Here is an 18,595-nt window from a genome sequence, read left to right on the forward strand (position 1 = left end):
CCCCCATTTCTTATGCAAATACTCTCACATTATACTTCTATATTAACTCTTATAATGTGAGAGTATTTGCATAAGAAATCACTAAATCACTAAATTATAAACAAATAAAAAATTTCTGAGAGTGTATTGGACCTATGATAGCTCACTTTGTAGCTATTAGCCCTGAAAAAACATTGGGCTTTTAGCTGTGAGCGCTTGAGATCCCTTGTACCTGTTGTGGGTAATTGTGACTTGTACTTTAGCCAAGTCTTAAAGATTTTACTGGTTTATTGAGAGCCAGTCTAAGGGCTCCTTTTACGAAACCGCGTTAGCGGCTTTATCACGCGCAACTTTTAATCACGCGCTAACCCCCGCGCTAGCCAGAAAACTACTCAAGAGGAGGAGGTAGCGGCAAGTGCGGCCGGACGTTTATCGCACGCTAAAGCGCCTTCGTAAAAGGAGCCCTAAATCTTCTTTATAAGAGAGGTAACTTTTTTTTTTCCCAAAATGTACCTTTAAAACACCACCATTTGGTTCTTAAACGAAACATTTCAAGACTCCTGAGGAAGGGGCCCTGAGTCCTGAAACACATGCAGCGTTGAGTCGCTGAATGTTTTTATGTTACTGGCAATAAAGACCCCCCCCCTACTGGAACATCTCAAGCTTCCCACTTTGTTTAGTTTTATTCGATTCTAGTGGTCCAGATGATAAACAGAATACAACTTATCCAGTCTGCTCATCTAAACCATATACTGTGTTCTAAAATCTTACCTTCTCCTTGGTTCTTGTCCCACGTTTCCTTGGATTCAAACACTATCCACTACTTCCAGTGGAAAGTCAGTCCACACATCTATCGCCCTTTCTGTAAAGAAGTATTTCCATAGATTTCTTCTGGATCTCTCTCCTTTTCAGCCTTTTCCTAATTCCTGAACTTTCTTTCATCTTTCCTACTCTGAAGGCCTGTCGTTTTAAGACCTTTTTAGACAGGACTTTGGAGTATCAAGCTGGGAAGATGAACTCCTGGCTACGTTCGATGATTGTTCAATCTAATTCTTACTTCGCATTTAGGAAATCATTAAAGACCTATTTATTTGACAAATAAGAATATTAATTTTGATAAATTTAAATGAGGTCTTTTGTTTCTATTCTTATTGTTATAGTATGTTTTAATTTTTTTATAATTTTTAATATTGCACTTTAATGTTTTTAACAATTGTATTACTTTTATTATATAATTTTAGATTGTACATAAATAGTGTGTTCTATGAAACTGTACCATGTGCTGAAATTTCTCAGTATTCTCCTATTGAGAACCGCCCAGAACTAGTGGTTGGGCGGTATACAAGAAAATAAATTATTATTATTATTATTATTAAAAGACTCCTGAAGGTTAGGATTGCTATCAATGACGTAGCGGGGATGAGTGGCACCCAGGGGGTGGGGCCCCTCTACCACCCTCTTCCCCACCCCCTGCCATGCGCGCACCCCTTCCCTGTCACTTTTTTTTCATCTTCAGCAGCGTTCTCTCTGCCATCGCTCTCTGGGCGCAGGTCCTGGAAGTGACGTCAGAGAGGCACCGAAGCCGATGCAAACAGCTGCTCGCACTGAGGTTTAAAAAGGTATGGGGGGAAGGGAAGGGGCAACACATGGCAGGGGGAGGAGTGTGAAGGGGGGCGGAGAGCAGACGGTGTGGTAGTGCCCCAAGGAAGACTGCGCCTGGGGCGGGCTGCCCCTCACACTCCCCCCACTTACTATTCCACTGATTCCGATTGGTGTCTAAGTCCACTTTACGCCCTACGAGGCTGTTACGCCCTCTGCGCCGCGTTCCTCGGTGCCTGTTTTAGGCCCCATTTATACAATCTGGGCCAGAATGTAAAAGTCATTCTTGAATATACATTTTTCTATAAACATACTGATTTCTGTGCTCTTGAAATTTTAATCGGAGCAGCAGCTGAGAACAATTACGCACATAAGTATTTTGGGCTCAGAATCTGCTGCAAACATCACACTCCAGACTCGGAGACTTATTTTTAGGTTGGAAAGAGCAAGCATGTTTCTCTCCAGTGGCTGAATAATGCATTAGAAATGTAATAGTCCTGGTCTTCCTCAAGTGTGATTTTCCATTTCATATAAAACAATAAACATAATTTTTCTTTCAAGGAAAGCATGGTTAAAAAAATTAGCCTCGATATTAAAGTTTAGGTCCAGATGTACGTTTCAGATCAAAGCAAGGATGAACTATGCAAGATACCTGCCCTAGCAAAACAAGCAGTGGGTTGTTATTGGGGTTTTTTTTCTTGAAAACCCGAGTTAACGACGCGTGTTAAAACTTTCTGCGCAATGTGCACCTATGTGGGCTGTGTTTTGGAAATGAAAAAGTTGCCACTTGAAAAACAAATTCAGAGGTCTAATTTCTGAATTATCGGTATAAGGACAATGCATTCTAGATCAGTTGACTTACACTAGGTGTCGAAACAATCATTAATAAACTTGTTTGAGGTAGACCAGTTTCCATTCAATTATTAGATAAAGCCATAGGCAATACTAATGTGGGACATAACGAATAAGTGGAATGATATAGTTGGGCTCTGAGGAAGTCTGAAGATAGACAATTGAGATGAAGATGGTGTTTAACCTAGAGATGACTTCTAACAATGGGGTTAATCAACGGGAAATGGATTCCTCTTTAGGATATACCGGTGCCTTATTTCCAAATCACCTGGAATGATTACATTTGGAAACAGGATCTTAGGCAAATTAGACCCAATATGGCAGCCACTAGTCATGTTCTTAATGGTGCCTATGCTAAAAATGACCTACCTATGAAAGCTATATAGTCATCAGAAGTACAGTATATTGGGTATTATTCCAGTGTATGTGTGAAAAGTCCCAAAAGTTCACTGGTCTGTAAATTTGATACTTCAATCTTCAACAACATTAATATACACTCAAATTATACTTTATGTATATATAATGAAATCATAAGTGTTCAGTGCCTAATCTCCTGCATTGGAGCTACAGCGAGATCAAATCGGGACCATCATAACTCTTATGCGTCCCTTGGCTGAATTCATTGTGTTATTGCCTATTGATCATTAAATAGTCACCAGGGCTGGTATATAATACTCTTATTGATATACTGATCAATCACACTTAGTTTATAATTTTCAGCAATGGTGACCTAAACAGCAGGAATCCTCCACCTCGTGTCAAATCATATGTGCAAATCTCTTGGCACCTCCCCAACTCAGTCCTGAGTTTCGCTCAAATGGCTTCTTCAGGAGGAGTGTCAACTAGAATACCATGAATGTGAAAATAAAAACTAAATGATATAATAAAACACCATAAATACTTTTTATTACCGGCACTGTGGACTGAGGCATTATGACATCACAATCTCAGCTCTGGAATGTTGCTCTTATTGGGGTTCCGGAATCTTGCTATTCTTTGAGATGCTGGAATGTTTCTATTCTTTGGGCTTTGTCCAGGTACTAGGGACCTGGATTGGCTACCGTGAAAAAGGGCTACTGGACTTGATGGACCATTGGTCTGATCCAGGAAGGCTATTCTTATGTTTATGTTGATTTAAGATTTGATCTACCGCTCCTGCATTTTACTGACCTAAGCGGTTTACAAAGTATCAAACTAAAATGAAATTAGGTACTTGAGAAGAACGACCCTATCTGTCCCGAAAGCTAAAGTACCTGATTAAAATAAAAATATGTAATACACTTCTAAGATCAAAAATCAAAGAAATAGAAAATAGAAAGAATGAAAGAAGATAAAAAATTTAAAATAAAACAAAACAAATTTAAGAGATAGAAAGGTCTCTGAAGCGGCCTATTTTAGTGCAGGTCTCAATACATTTCACAGATCCGTCACTGGCAGAACTTGAGAACATCAAAGAAATGAACAGTTCTAAAACATTTCCACTAAGGACTCCTTTTACTGAGGTGCACTAGTGGTTTTAACGCCTCCATAGAGCTTGCGTTAGTATTTTTCATTTAGCACGGGGTTTGCGCGCGCTAATCGTCAACGCGCGCTAAAAACGCTAGCGCACCTTAGTAAAAGGAGCCCTAAAACTGTTATATGAAATAAATGAATCCAAATCAACACGAATCGGTACAAATTAATACAAATTAAGGCAGATTGCGGCCCCCGTTCCGTTAGTCAATTCGGGAGATCTGTTTGAAAAGGTGACAGGTCAAAAGCGCGCGAGGACAAAGGTGCGCTGACAACCCAGCGCAGACAACTGAGCACAGGGCTTGATTGCGCTGAAGAAAACCCGTATTTTAAAGGGTTCTGATGGGGGGTGTGGGGGAGAAACCCCCCCCACTCTACTTAATAGGGATCGCGCTGCCTCACGCTGCCATGTTGGGGGGGTGTGGGGGGTGTAACCCCCCCACATTATACTGAAAACATAACTTTTTCCCTAAAAAACAGGGAAAAAGTTAAGTTTCCAGTATAATGAGCGGGGTTACAACCCCCCAAACCCCCCACAACGCCAGCGCGATCTCTATTAAGTAAAATGGGGGGTTCCCCACCAACACTCCCCGTCGGACCCCTTTAAAATATGGTTTTTCTTTGGCGCGATTAAGTCCTGCGCTCAGCTGTCTGTGCTCGGTTGTCGGCGTGCGCTTTTGACTATGAACCGCTTGAAAAAAATGTGCTTTTAGAAGTCTCTTAAAATTTATAAAAGTTTATCTTTTTTGCTCCTGAATAACTTCGAGCCTTTTTAGATACTAAGAAGTTGCTCTAGAACATATTTGTCAAACTCTGGCCCGTGGGCCGAATCTGGTCCACAGTGTGTTAAAAATTGGCGCGACAAGACATTTTCAACTTTATACTAAATCTGGCCCACCAGCACAAACTGCTACCGCCGCTGCTGCTGCTCTTCACTCGCGTCGGCCTTCCCCTGGTCTCCTCTTCAAAGCAGCCTGCTGAGGATCGTTGGCCAGCTGTAGCGAACCTCAGTAGCATGTTCCCTCTGCTGATATTCCACACATCAGAGGGAATGTACTACCAAGATCAACGGCAGCCTGCGAGGTTTGCTACAGCCGGCTGGCGATCCTCAGCAAGCTGCTTTGAAGAGGAGGTCAGGCAAAGGCAGATGCGAGTGAAGAGCAGCAGCAGTGGCAGCGGTTCATGCCGGCGGGCCAGAGGAAATCAGGAAGCCGGGATAGAGGGAGGGTAGGAATGGTGGACCAAATTTGAAGGTGAGACCGGGAAGAAGAAGGGGGAAAAAACATGCAGGCCTTCAGGATGGGACGGGCCCTGGGGGTAGAAGTACCCGGAGGGAGAGAAGGAAGGGTCCAGATGTGCATATGCTGGACTAAGTGGAGGGTGGGGTGGGTAAGAAATAAAACAGAGGAGACGGAGAGAGATGGTGGGCAATGGGATGGAGGGAGGGAGGGAAGGAACAGAAAGGGAGAGAAGTTGGACACAAGGGATGATGTGGAGGGGGGGATAGAATTACTGGATAGGAGGGTGGTTGGGAAGAGAAACGGAGAGATGGTGGACCCTGAAGTAGTGGGGAAGGAGGGAGAAATGCTGGATGAAAGGGTAGTTGAGAAAAGGCAGATGGTGGATCTGGGTATGGTGGGGTCCATCGCTGCAGCTGCGGATATGGACACAAAAAAAAGGAACAATGCCAGACCTCCGAGGGAGGGAAGGGAAATGGAAGGGGAGGACAGAAATGGAAGATAGATGGTTAGCATGAAGAAACAAGAAAACGACAAATGTGCAGAAGACCCTGGCAAGCGAGTTATCAGAAGACAACCAGAGCCTGGGACCAACAAAAGAAAAAAAAAAAATGATTTATTTATTTTGTGATTACAATATTTATTTGGTTTACACCACAGAGCCGGTGTGGGGTTGGAGACATTGTAACCCTACATTTCTGCTAAGACTTAGTCACTTAGGGGTCCTTTTATTAAGGTGCGCATTTAGCGTGTGCTAAATCAGTTAGCAAACCTTAATAAAAGGACCCCTAAGTATCTTAATTAAAAATTCAGATTTCGGCCCCTTATGTGATTGAGTTTGACACCCCTGCTGTTGAATGTATAGAGTTACCTTAAACCTAGATTATGTTATAACCCATTAAGCCTATTTTCCTAATTATTAAAATATTTTTGGGGAGATCTCCTTATCTTTTCTATCTTCCCTCAGTACAAGATAGTGCTCTGAGGAAGAGATTATTGTTTTCCTTTTGGGATGTTATAATATCCCTTATTACGTGTTAAATTTCTTATTCTCTGTATTTCCTGAACAAATGGATACTTGTAAATTTATTGATAAAGCAAATAAACAAAAATTAAAAAAAATAAAAAGTAGGCATCGGAAATGTAGGCCAGGGATTTGAGGTCCTACGTTTCCGCCTACCTTTCACATGAATCTCGTCCACAGCGATGCCTACCAGTGCCTAACGGAATTTCTGGCGTTGGCCATAGGCACCGCCATAGTCGCAATTACGGCGTCACTTTGGGAGGCGCAGGTGGGCAGCTACGCTTGTTATTTAAATTGGAAGTTAAGTGACATGTTAGGCAGCGTCACATCGCCTACCGCCGCCTAAGAAAGCGCAGTTTGTAGACTTGGCCCCTAAGGGTGTACGTATCGCTAAAATGTTCAGTTAGGGTTTCTTTTACTAAGCAGCGCTAGCGGTGCAACGCACACTAAACCGCCAGCCGTGCTAGCCGCTGCTGCCTCCTCTTGAGCAGGCCGTAGTTTTGGGCCAGCGCAGGGGTTAGCGCGTGATGAAAAGTCGCGCGGCTTGATAAAAGGAGCCCTTAGTCTTCATTGTGAACAAAGATTTTGCAGCTTTTGTATGTTTGAAATGGTTTTCTAGTGCGGTTTGTGGGCGACAGCTTTTTTGCACACGGAAATCGATTGTATGCTCCCACCTCCTGTTGTATATAACTACGTTACACGCCTGTTTGTTTCTTCCAACTTCGTGCTCTCGATGTAACTTCGCCGCATTCCTGCAGCCTCTCTTGTTGTAAACCGTCTTGAACAAAAAGGTATGACGGGATATAAATAAAGCTATTATTATTAATTCCAAGATATAGAGGTGTAAAAGCCATTTACACATGCTGGAGGTGAAGAAGTTATTTAAGAGAAGAAACAAAATTGGGAAAATTTAAGAGCAAACTCAAGGGCTTTCTTTTTAAAGATGCATTCAATGACTAAATGAATTGCTTAAGAGTTTCATTGTATCTTTATGTTTTTTGAGAGCTCTTCTCCTTCCCCTTCCTACTGTTTTTGACCTTAAAATGTTTTTCTTTTTATTAACCAGATTGTATTTCTTTCCTATTCTTTCCTTGTGTTTTATTATGTTTGTAAAGCTGGCTTTGATTATGTTTCGTAGATTTAGTCTTTTTGTTAGTTATGTTTGTTTCCCCTAACTTTGTAATTTTACATTACATTACATTACATTTGTGATTTCTATTCCGCCTGTGTCTTGCGGTTCTAAGCGGATTACAGTTAAAAGAGATCAGGACATTACCGAGAGAATTACATAACAATGATTCAAGTACATTACATGCTGTGGTATAAAAATACAATTATAAAATATCTGGATTTATCGATAGAATAACTCGACAGGGGTCAAGTAGTTACAGGTTCAGTGGGGAAAACAATATAGGCAACTGAAGAAAGATACCTAACTTTGAGGGAATCCGTTAAGTGGATACCTAAGGGAGATGCTTATTTAGGGGTCAGGATATTTATGTAAGTGAGGATCGAATGGGTGACTAGTGAGTTATTTGCTGGGGAGAGTGCACGTGTGATTGGGGAGTGGAATAATAAGTAAGGACGTGTTTTTTGAAAAGAAATGTTTTGATTTCTTTCCGAAACATTTTGTAGTCTGATGTGTTGATCATCAGTTTGGTGATGGTGGGGTCAATTTTCGCTGCCTGTGTTGCTAGAAGGCTGTTGTAAAGTTTCTTACGTCGGGTGCCATTATGAGGGGGGAAGGTGAAAAGGTTCTGAGTTCTTCTTGATCATCGCCTAGAATTTGGAATTGGCGATTAATCAAATTTTATAATAAACTTGAAACTTAAACTTGAACCTGGGTTACTGTTAAAATAACTAATTTCATCACAACTCATGGTTAACAATAGAATTGCGCCTTTTAATTTTTTTAAGAGCCATTACATAACAGACATATGTTCACATAAAATTTACTCTAGGCATGGATTCTTATGGATTTATTTGTTTAACAGAGTTATATCCTGCCTTAAGCCTAAGCAGGTTACAGAAAACATACAACCTGTAAACTACAGGGGTCGTTTTACTAAGGCACGCTGACCGATTTAACGCACGCTAAATGCTAAGGCAACCCTTAAGAATGTAAGAATTACCGCTGCTGGTAGTCCATCATGCCCAGCAGTCTGCTCACGCGGCAGCCCTTAGGTCAAAGACCAGTGCTCTAAATGAGGCCTCCCCTACATTTTATTCTATGGGTGCCTTAGCATTTGGTGTGTGCTAATTGTTAGTGCACGCTAAATCAATTAGCGCGCGCTAAATCGGTTAGCACGCCTTAGTAAAAGGACCCCCGTAATATCATTGATTTATTCCATTTTCTAGACTGTTCTCCCGGGAGCTCAGAATGGTTTACGTGAATGTATTCAGGTACTCAAGCATTTTTCCCTGTTTGTCTCTCACAATCTATCTAACGTACCTGGGGTAATGGGAGGGATTAAGTGACTTGCCCAAGGTCACAAGGAGCAGTGTGGGGTTTGAACCCACAACCTCAGGGTGCTGAGGCTGGAACTTTAACCACTGCGCTACACTCTAGATAAATGTATTCATCCTGTATCCATATTTCCCCAGTAGATAATGTTCTTCATCTATTTAAAAAAAAAAAAAAAAAAGCTTCCAAAATTTGCTTAAAGTACTGTATGTTATTCATCATCTTTAATTGTCCAGCTAAATTATTCCATAAAGTCACCCCAGCAACGGAGATGGTTCTTGTTCTGGTGTCAACATATCTCACCTGCTGTAGGCTCTTTAGTGACAAACGCTTTTAACAGCTCTGATCTTAAAAAGCAACGTGGACTGCGATGTAGTAAGAGAGGGGGTGGCGGTCCGCCCCCAGGGCTTCGTCTTGGCGCCGGCGCCTTTTCTCCTTTTTACCCTCCTGCTCCTTTAATCTCCCCGGCGCAAGCAGCATCACGAACTTGCTGCCCGCGTCGGTGTCGGCTCTCTCTGATGTCACGTCCGGCGCCCCTGCCGAGGAAATGAAATTAGATGGAGAGCTAACACATCACGGGCATCAGCAAGTTCGTGATGCTGCTTGTGCCGGGAAAGATTAAAGAGGTACAGGGGGGAGGGAAGGAGCGGGAGTGGTGAAGAGGGTGGGGGAGGGGCACCACTCACCCTCGCTATGCCACTGACATGGACGATACCTTATCGTAGCCTGTGACAGGTACCAAGGTACCCCATTATCAGTGGCCTGAAAAATCAATACCAAGGCTTTAAACACAATTGTACTCTTAATGGGTCGCCAACACAATTGCTGCATGGGGTGAGGGGGGGGGGGGTGACACGTTCAAACCTACCACTTCCACATACAAGAAGTGATACAGCATGCTGGATGACCTGCAATGCTCTATACCTAGAAGATACCATCTCCAGGTATAGCGCATTGCAGTAGTCTAATTTATATAAAATACAGATCTTAGACGCAATAGGCATCTCAGATAAAGTATACTCTTGGTTTGAAGGATTCCTAAAACTCAGAACCTACAGTGTAAAATCAAACAAAGAAAAGTCAGAATCCTGGTCAAACCCCTGCGGCGTACCACAAGGATCTCCACTATCCCCTACCCTCTTCAATCTCTACACTGCTTCTCTAGGAACGCATCTGGACAATCTGGGCATAACCACCTATAGTTATGCTGATGACATCACCATCCTCATCCCATATGATCATTCTAAACCTACCATGACAGACAAACTTCACCAAACACTTGAAACAGTCACAACCTGGATGAAAAATCACAAACTTAAACTCAACCAAGACAAAACCAAATTCATCCTTCTCGAAAATGACAAGGTCCAAACCACAACCAACTTAGAAATAAACGCAATCAAATATCCAATCCAAACCACCATAAAACTACTTGGCATGACCATAGACAGATGCTGCACTATGCAACCGCAAATAAATAAAACAATTCAGAAATCATTCGCAGTCATGAGAAATCTGAGACAAGTCCGAAAATTCTTTGAAAGAACACAATTCCAACTTATAGTACAATCCCTAATACTAGGTATATTGGATTACTGCAACATCCTCTTCCTTCCTTGCCCTGTAACCACGATTAAACAACTCCAAACAATCCAAAATACAGCTTTGAGACTCATCTACTCATTGAGAAAACATGACCACATCACTGAAGCCTTCATCAACTCACATTGGCTTCCAATCCAAGAAAGAATCCAATTCAAATTCTACTGCATACTATTTAAAACCCTACACGGAGACAGCCCATCATACTTGAACAATCGCCTCATCCAAGCACCCACTACCAGACACAGAAAAACACACTCCCCATTCATACCCCCCCCAATCAAGGAAGTAAAAAGAACAAAACTACACGACGGCCTCCTAGCCACTCAAGCCGCAAGGCTGGACAACCAGATCTCCAACCTTCTGATGACCACCCCAGACTATAGGACGTTCAGAAAAGAAATAAAAACCACACTTTTCAAGAAATTCCTGAAGCAGCAATAACATCACGACCTCTTAGTAACTCTAAAACTGACATCTGATCTACCCATTACTGCACTAACAACAACAAAAGAACCTCCACTATGACCAACTATTAATTCTCTTACAAACCACCTCACCCTCAACAACCCGTTAATGTTTATAAAATCTACAACTTACCTCTCTAGCTAATCATTGTAACTCTGTATTTTTTTAAATTAACATTTTGTAATCCGCCTTGAACCGCAAGGTAATGGCGGAATAGAAATCCCTAATGTAATGTAATGTAATGTAATAAAATCATACTCTGCACCACTTATGAAGTGTGTGTCCATCTTGTAAAACAAAACTCTACCTCAATTCCACCCAAACCGTGCTCCCAGGAATGCCTATGCACAGAGGGGGTGAATTCTATATTGAGGGTTCAAAAAATGGCACTAAGCATTATTCTCAGCGATAAGCACTCTCCCTAGGATAGTGTTCAGAGCCAATTCCCGCTCCTAAAGTTGAGTACTGGGACTTACATCAGCTGAAACCTGATGTAAATGCTGCTTCCCAGCTCCAAACACTTGAAGAAGGTCAAAACCAAAACTTGTTGAAGAATAAACTAGTCAAAATTCAATGCAAAATTCTTCATAAACTGCTCAAGGCATTTCGAGGTGCCAATGGTGCTATTCCATAACACTGCATGCAAATATTTGGAATGCCGCTGACCTGTCCATGCCCCTCCCCTGGCCACGCCTCCTTTTGAGTTGCATGCTACGGGATTTAGGAGCTCAGTGTTACAGAATGGCACTCAGGCAGATGCATGAGCAAATCCAAATTACTGCCAGTTATCGTCAATACCGGATTGTTAAGACCTTCTTGGATCTGTGCCATAATGTTGCCACTGGCATTTTGGTGCCCTAAGTAGAATCCTGCCTAATTTAATGAGTCATTTTCCACGTGCAAAGCACACTTTAGTCATAGAAAATATTTGTACCTGGTGTGAAAAATATTTGAAATAATGTAAAGAGTTACTAATTTCTTTGTTTGAGATTCCTGCAGGATCTGTACTAAAATTCACCAAAATGCCTCTTTCTGTCTTGATTAGATGTTTGCCAAATTACTGTGAACATGGAGGAACATGCGTGCAATCTTGGACAACCTTTTTCTGTGACTGTGATAACACGGGCTACACAGGGGCCACCTGCCAAAAGTGTAAGTAGACCAGTGATGCATATTCTTTTTTTAAAATTTTATTGCATTTTAAAAGTTAACAATAGAAGCACATAAGCATATTTACAAGCTATATATGATATATGTATATCTATATAGATAGTTACCGTATTTTCACGCAGATAACGCGCACCCGTGTAAAATGCGCACACGGGTATAGCGTGCAGAAACCACGATTTTATGTACAAAAACTTTTGTATACCGCGCTCACGGGTATACCGCGCATGCAGCCCGACTGTCCTTTCGCCCGCCCCGACTCTCCTCTGGCCACCCTGACTCTCCTTTCGCCCTCCCCGACTCTCCGTGCGCTGTCCCGACTATCCGTTCACCCTCCCTGACTTTCCGTGCACTGCCCCGCCTCTCCGTGCACTGTCCCGACTCTCCGTTCACCTTCCCTGACTTTCCGTGCAGGTTTGGGCCCATGTGCCTCAGGCCGCGCCCCCAGGTGGGACCTAAGGCTCCAGGGCCTATTCTGATTGGCCCTGGAGCCTTAGGCCCCACCAGTAGGCGGAGCTTTGGGACGGATGGGCCAATCCGGCCTCATTCCGTCGTTGGCTGCCTGCCGGACAGGCGGGTTTGGCTCCCGTCTGTCCGGCCAACTACCAAAGGTACGTGGAAGGGGGGTGGGGGTGTCGTGGGGGTCGGCCAGGGAGGTCACGGGTCGGCTGGGGGGGCGGTCGGAGGTTCTTGGGGGGGGCGGTCGTTGGAGGGAGGGGGGTTTGCGTCGAGGGCAGGAGGGCCTGGGATCCCTCCTGCCCGTAATGTAGTGCGGGGTGGGGGTAGGGGATCGCCGTGGCCAGGAGGGTTTGGGCTCCCTCCTGGCCCGATATTGTCGGGGAGTTGGGGAGTCGGCCGGGCAAGAGGGCTTGGGCTCCCTCTTGCTCCGATCGTGGATGCGGGTGCGGGTGGGAGCGCGTGCGAGCGGTCGTTCAGGGTGGGGGTGCGAGCGGTCCTGCTGGGGGGGGGTGAATCGGGCGTCGGGCGGGGTGGGAACTATGTAAAAAAAATTTTGTATACCGCGCTCACGCGGTATAACGCACGAGGGGTATGCGCGGTAGGTAAAAACGCGTATAACGCGCGCGTTATATGCGCGAAAATATGGTACTTAAATATGCGGTCAAGCTGAAAACTCTACAAAAAGGCAAAAAACCCTCAAAAGTGGTTACAGAAATGATCAAAGGGTGCCCAAGTTTTAGGAAAGAGTGCTACTTTACAAGATTGTAAAGCGATAATCATATATAATAAAATGCTAGAGCGCGCATGCGCTCTCGAAAATTCGTGTGGTGTGGCGCCGTGAGGTGTGCTTCAGTGGCAACATTCTAACCTCACGGCGCATGCGGGGGCTGAAGGCGCGCGACTGTGCTCTCCAAACCTGGCTCCAGCGGCCCTCCACAAATCTCCCGGCTCCAGTGGCGTAGGCCGCATTATAAACACGCTGCTTCGCCCTTCTACTGCCGATTTCCTCTGCCGTCGTCTCTGATGACATCATCGGAGACAGACGCGGCAGAGGAAATCGGCAGTAGAAGGCCGAAGAGCAGCGTGTTTAAAGTGCTGCCTACGCGGCTGGAGCCTCGAGGTTTGTCGGCGGTGGGAGGGTCAGGAGCAGGCCAGATCGAGCAGGACAAGGCAGTAAAAGAAGGGGGAGGGGCCGAACGGAGCAGGGAAGAGAAGGGAAGAGAAGGGAAAGGGGGATGGGGAAAATGCTGCAACTGTTTCTGCACAGGAAAGGGGGGGGAGATAGGAGGGAAATGCTGTTGCTGCTGCATAGGGAAGTGGGATGGAAATGCTGTTGCACAGGGAAATGGGGAAAAATGACAGACAGACAGACAGCGGGAGGGAGGGAGACAGAAAGACAGGGGCAGGGAGAGGGCCAGAAAGACAGACAGAGAAAGTGGGCCAGAGAGAGAGTCAGCGGGAGAGGAAAAGGAGGCTGCTTTGGGGGGAGGTATGCTGGGGACAGACAGCTTTGCTCGGGGGGGAGGGGGAGACAGAACGATATAGACAGCGGCCAAGGAAAGAGAGATAAAGAAACACAGACAGACAGACACATCTATTCTAGCACCCGTTAATGTAACGGGCTTAAAGACTAGTACTTTCATATTTTCGTATAGAGCACACACAACTCCACCACTCACTAAAATTAAACTTAGTATTATCTGTCCAGTTGCAGATTATAAGATGAGTGGCAGTAATGAGGAGAATTTTAAAAAAGTTTCTTTTGATTATTAAGAATGATAATATTAGGGTTTGAGAAACGCAGAATAAGAGTTTCATTTATTTTATTTTATTATCATTTTATATTTGACATTTGGAGCATTGAGATAAAACATCAGATTACTGCGTCTCAATGGCCACAAATCTGGACTTGGAGGATGAGATGTACGGTGTCGGCATCTATGAGACAAACGTGGTTTTTCTTGTTACATAGAGCATTTTGGACTCTGGTTAGATTACAGAAATTAGGTAGTTCCAAGCACTGCCATCTTGAACCAGGGACATTGGATCATTTATTATATTATTGTCCCTTGATACTTCAATTTTGGAGATCCATTTGGGATCAGGAGAAACAAAGTACTGGAAAATCCAGTGGCACTAACACACGACATTGATGAGAGCTAAAAGCCAAATATCATCTCACAATAACAAACTTCTCTTTAATATGACAGCTTATTTTAAGGAATTGGAAAAACTGGGATAGATTGAACGATACCTTTTGTTGGGAGTTTCTCTGTCATGTTTTTAAAATGGAACGTATTATGGCTTTACAACAGGGACATTACAAAAAGTTTCTGAAGATTTGGGAGCCATTGACAGAATTTTACAAAGAGTGATTGATGTTTTTGTCCTTTGGTCATACACGTCCAGGGTGGGTTGGAACATATTTTTAATTTCTTAATCTGAGTGTACTTTTTGGATATAATTATAGGGGGGGGGGTTGATATAGCTATATGTCATAGATTACAATTTTAATTGTATTTAAGTGTTTTTATAGTGTAATATGATTGTATTATATGTTGCACTTACTTATGGCTTCAAAATGAATAAAGATATTTAAAATAAATAAATAAATAAATTTACATCCTCTAACGGGTTGAGAAACAAAAAGAAAAATACAGTAAGAAACTATGACGCAGTCATCAATCAAGTAGCAAATTTTTTGAACAAATAGGTCTTAACCAATTTTCTAAAGGTGTAATAAGATGCAGATTGTTGAATCAGGTCGTCTAGCCGTACTTGAGCTTTACCTGCTTGAGAAGCCAAAGATCGATCAAAATATTTTTTATAATGGCAGTTTTTGGGATTAGGAAAAGTGAATAAACTACAGTGGTGCCTCGCATAACGGACGCCTCGCACAGCGAACGCTGCGCATAACGAACTTTTTGTCTTGCTCCCTATAACGAACTTCGTTTCACACAACGAAGTCGCCCGAGGGGCCCGGGGGGGGGGGGCGGAACTACTCTCGCCGCTTCCTAATGTGAGCCGGGAACAGCAGCACCCTCCTGTCTGAATGCAGTGTTCCATCATCTCCCTCCACCTTACCTTAGATGCCGAGTTTTCCGGCTTTCTTTTTCGCATGCTCTGTTGTTCAATCTTCTCCTCTGACGCAACCGGAAACCGGAAGTTGCAGGAGAGGAGAACATTGATCAACTCCAGCAGCTGCGCGTGCACAGCTTTTTGAAAGCGTGCGGCTGGGTGAAAAAGAAAGCTGGCAAACTCTGCATATAAGGTGAGGTGGAGGGAGGGAAATGTAGGGCTGCAGAACGAATTATTTTGTTTTACATGTATTCTTATGGGAAAACGCGTTTCACACAACGAACGTTTCACATAACAAACTTGCTCCTGGAACGGATTAAGTTCGTTGTGTGAGGCACCACTGTATAACGCCGAGTAGACCTAGTCGAACGGTACCATGCAAAATGAGTGAGGAGATATAGCGGAGCTAATCCAAATAACATCTTATAGCAAATACAAGCAAATTTGAAAAGAACTCTTGCTTCCATTGGCAACCAGTGCAGCTGACGGAAGTAAGGGCTGACATGTTCCTGTTTTTTCATCCGAAAATTAAACGGACCGTTGTATTTTGGATTAGCCTTAATCTTCCTAAAACGGTTTTATAAGCTCCCAAATAGATTATATTGCAATAGTCAAGAATAGATAAAATTAATGCTTGAACTACACTTCTCCCTCTGTATTCGCCGTTTCAGCATTCGCGGTTTTGATTATTCACGGTTTTTAGCTTGCTGGCTCCTCCCCCATAAATTACATCAGCTTGCATTGAGAAATCGCTGATTCCAAGCGTGTACAGAGAAAATTGCTGATTTCCATCACTTTCTTCACCGTGTGTTGCCTCTCCTTCAGAAAGAAGCCAGGTTTCCCACCATGTTATTCACGGTTTCACCATATTCACGATGGTTTTTAATAGAAAACAGAAAATCTTCTGTGTTCATCCCACGCTTCTTTGAACTCAGTCACAGTTTTACTCTCCACCACCTCTCTCGGGAGTGCATTCCAGGCATCCACTACCCTCTCCGTAAAGTAGAATTTCCTAACATTGCCCCTGAATCTACCACCCCTCAACCTCAAATTATGTCCTCTGGTTTTACCATTTTCCTTTCTCTGAAAAAGATTTTGTTCTACGTTAATACCCTTCAAGTATTTGAATGTCTGAATCATATCTCCCCTGTCTCTCCTTTCCTCTAGGGTATACATATTCAGGGCTTCCAGTCTCTCTTCATACGTCTTCTGGCACAAGCCTCCTATCATTTTCGTCGCCCTCCTCTGGACCGCCTCAAGTCTTCTTACGTCTTTCGCCAGATACGGTCTCCAAAACTGAACACAATACTCCAAGTGGGGCCTCACGAATGACCTGTACAGGGGCATCAACACCTTCTTCCTTCTACTGACTACGCCTCTCTTTATACAACCCAGCATCCTTCTGGCAGCAGCCACTGCCTTGTCACACTGTTTTTTCACCTTTAGATCTTCGGACACTATCACCCCAAGGTCCCTCTCCCCGTCCGTGCATATCAGCTTCTCTCCTCCCAGCATATATGGTTCCTTCCTATTATTAATCCCCAAATGCATTACTTTGCATTTCTTTGCATTGAATTTTAGTTGCCAGACATTAGACCATTCCTCTAACTTTTGCAGATCCTCTTTCATCTTTTCCACTCCCTCTTCGGTGTCTACTCTGTTACAAATCTTGGTATCATCTGCAAAAAGGCATACTTTTCCTTCTAACCCTTCAGCAATGTCACTCACATACATATTGAACAGGATTGGCCCCAGCACCGAACCCTGAGGGACTCCACTAGTCACCTTTCCTTCCTTCGAGCGACTTCCATTAACCACCACCCTCTGGCGTCTGTCCGACAGCCAGTTTCTGACCCAGTTCACCACTTTGGGTCCTAACTTCAGCCCTTCAAGTTTGTTCAACAGCCTCCTATGAGGAACTGTATCAAAGGCTTTGCTGAAATCCAAGTAAATTACATCTAGCATATGTCCTCGATCCAGCTCTCTGGTCACCCAATCAAAAAATTCAATCAGGTTCATTTGGCACGATTTACCTTTTGTAAAGCCATGTTGCCTCGGATCCTGTAACCCATTAGATTCAAGGAAATACACTATCCTTTCTTTCAGCAACACTTCCATTATTTTTCCAATAACTGGAGTGAGGCTCACTGGCCTGTAGTTTCCTGCTTCATCCCTGTGACCACTTTTATGAATAGGGACCACATCCACTCTCCTCCAATCCCCAGGAATCACTCCCGTCTCCAGAGATTTGTTGAACAAATCTTTAATAGGACTCGCCAGAACCTCTCTGAGCTCCCTTAGTATCCTGGGATGGATCCCGTCTGGTCCCATCGCTTTGTCCACCTTCAGTTTTTCAAGTAGCTCATGCACACTCTCCTCCGTGAACGGTGCAGAATCTACTCCATTTTCTCGTGTAACTTTGCCAGACAATCTCGGTCCTTCTCCAGGATTTTCTTCTGTGAACACAGAACAGAAGTATTTGTTTAGCACATTTGCTTTCTCCTCATCACTCTCCACATATTTGTTCTCAGCATCTTTTAGCCTAGCAATTCCATTTTTTATCTTCCTCCTTTCACTAATATATCTGAAAAAATTTGTATCTCCCTTTTTTACATTTTTAGCCATTTGTTCTTCTGCCTGTGCCTTCGCCAAACGTATCTCTCTCTTGGCTTCTTTCAGTTTCACCCTGTAGTCCTTTCTGCTCTCCTCTTCTTGGGTTTTTTTATATTTCATGAACGCCAACTCTTTCGCCTTTATTTTCTCAGCCACATATAAAAAAGTTATTTGCGGTTTTTCAGTATTTGCGGTTCTGTTAATCCCCTATCACAGCAAATATGGAGGGAGAAGTGTAGTAATCTGAAAGAAGTAGGGTCAAAGTATTTTTTGATGGAACGCAACTGACAATCTCATGAGACAGCAAAATCAACACGCTCCAAGAGAGAAGGGCAGAGTGGCTGAGGGCAGGTGGGATGTGCAGAGAATTGAGTCGGTTCAGCGAATGGCCACCAGGATGGTCTCAGGACTCAAGGATCTCCCGTATGAGGAACGGCTGGGTAAGTTGCAGCTTTACTCACTTGAGGAACGCAGAGAAAGGGGAGACATGATCGAGACGTTCAAATATATCACGGGCCGTATCGAGGTGGAAGAGGATCT

The 18,595-nt window shown here is 43.6% G+C and overlaps 1 protein-coding gene across 5 annotated transcripts in view; it reads left to right on the forward strand.

The window, feature by feature from the left end:
- Window positions 1-18,595, forward strand: part of CNTNAP5 (contactin associated protein family member 5) — an 885,931-nt gene that overhangs the window by 617,800 nt on the left and 249,536 nt on the right. For all 5 annotated transcript variants that reach the window (XM_033947244.1, XM_033947242.1, XM_033947241.1 and 2 more), the window contains one exon: window positions 11,784-11,890. In XM_033947244.1, the coding sequence (XP_033803135.1) occupies window positions 11,784-11,890 (107 nt within the window). The remainder of the gene's footprint in view (window positions 1-11,783; window positions 11,891-18,595) is intronic.

The sequence above is a fragment of the Geotrypetes seraphini genome, chromosome 5, assembly GCF_902459505.1.
Source record: "Geotrypetes seraphini chromosome 5, aGeoSer1.1, whole genome shotgun sequence".
In the NCBI taxonomy this organism is placed as follows: domain Eukaryota; kingdom Metazoa; phylum Chordata; class Amphibia; order Gymnophiona; family Dermophiidae; genus Geotrypetes; species Geotrypetes seraphini.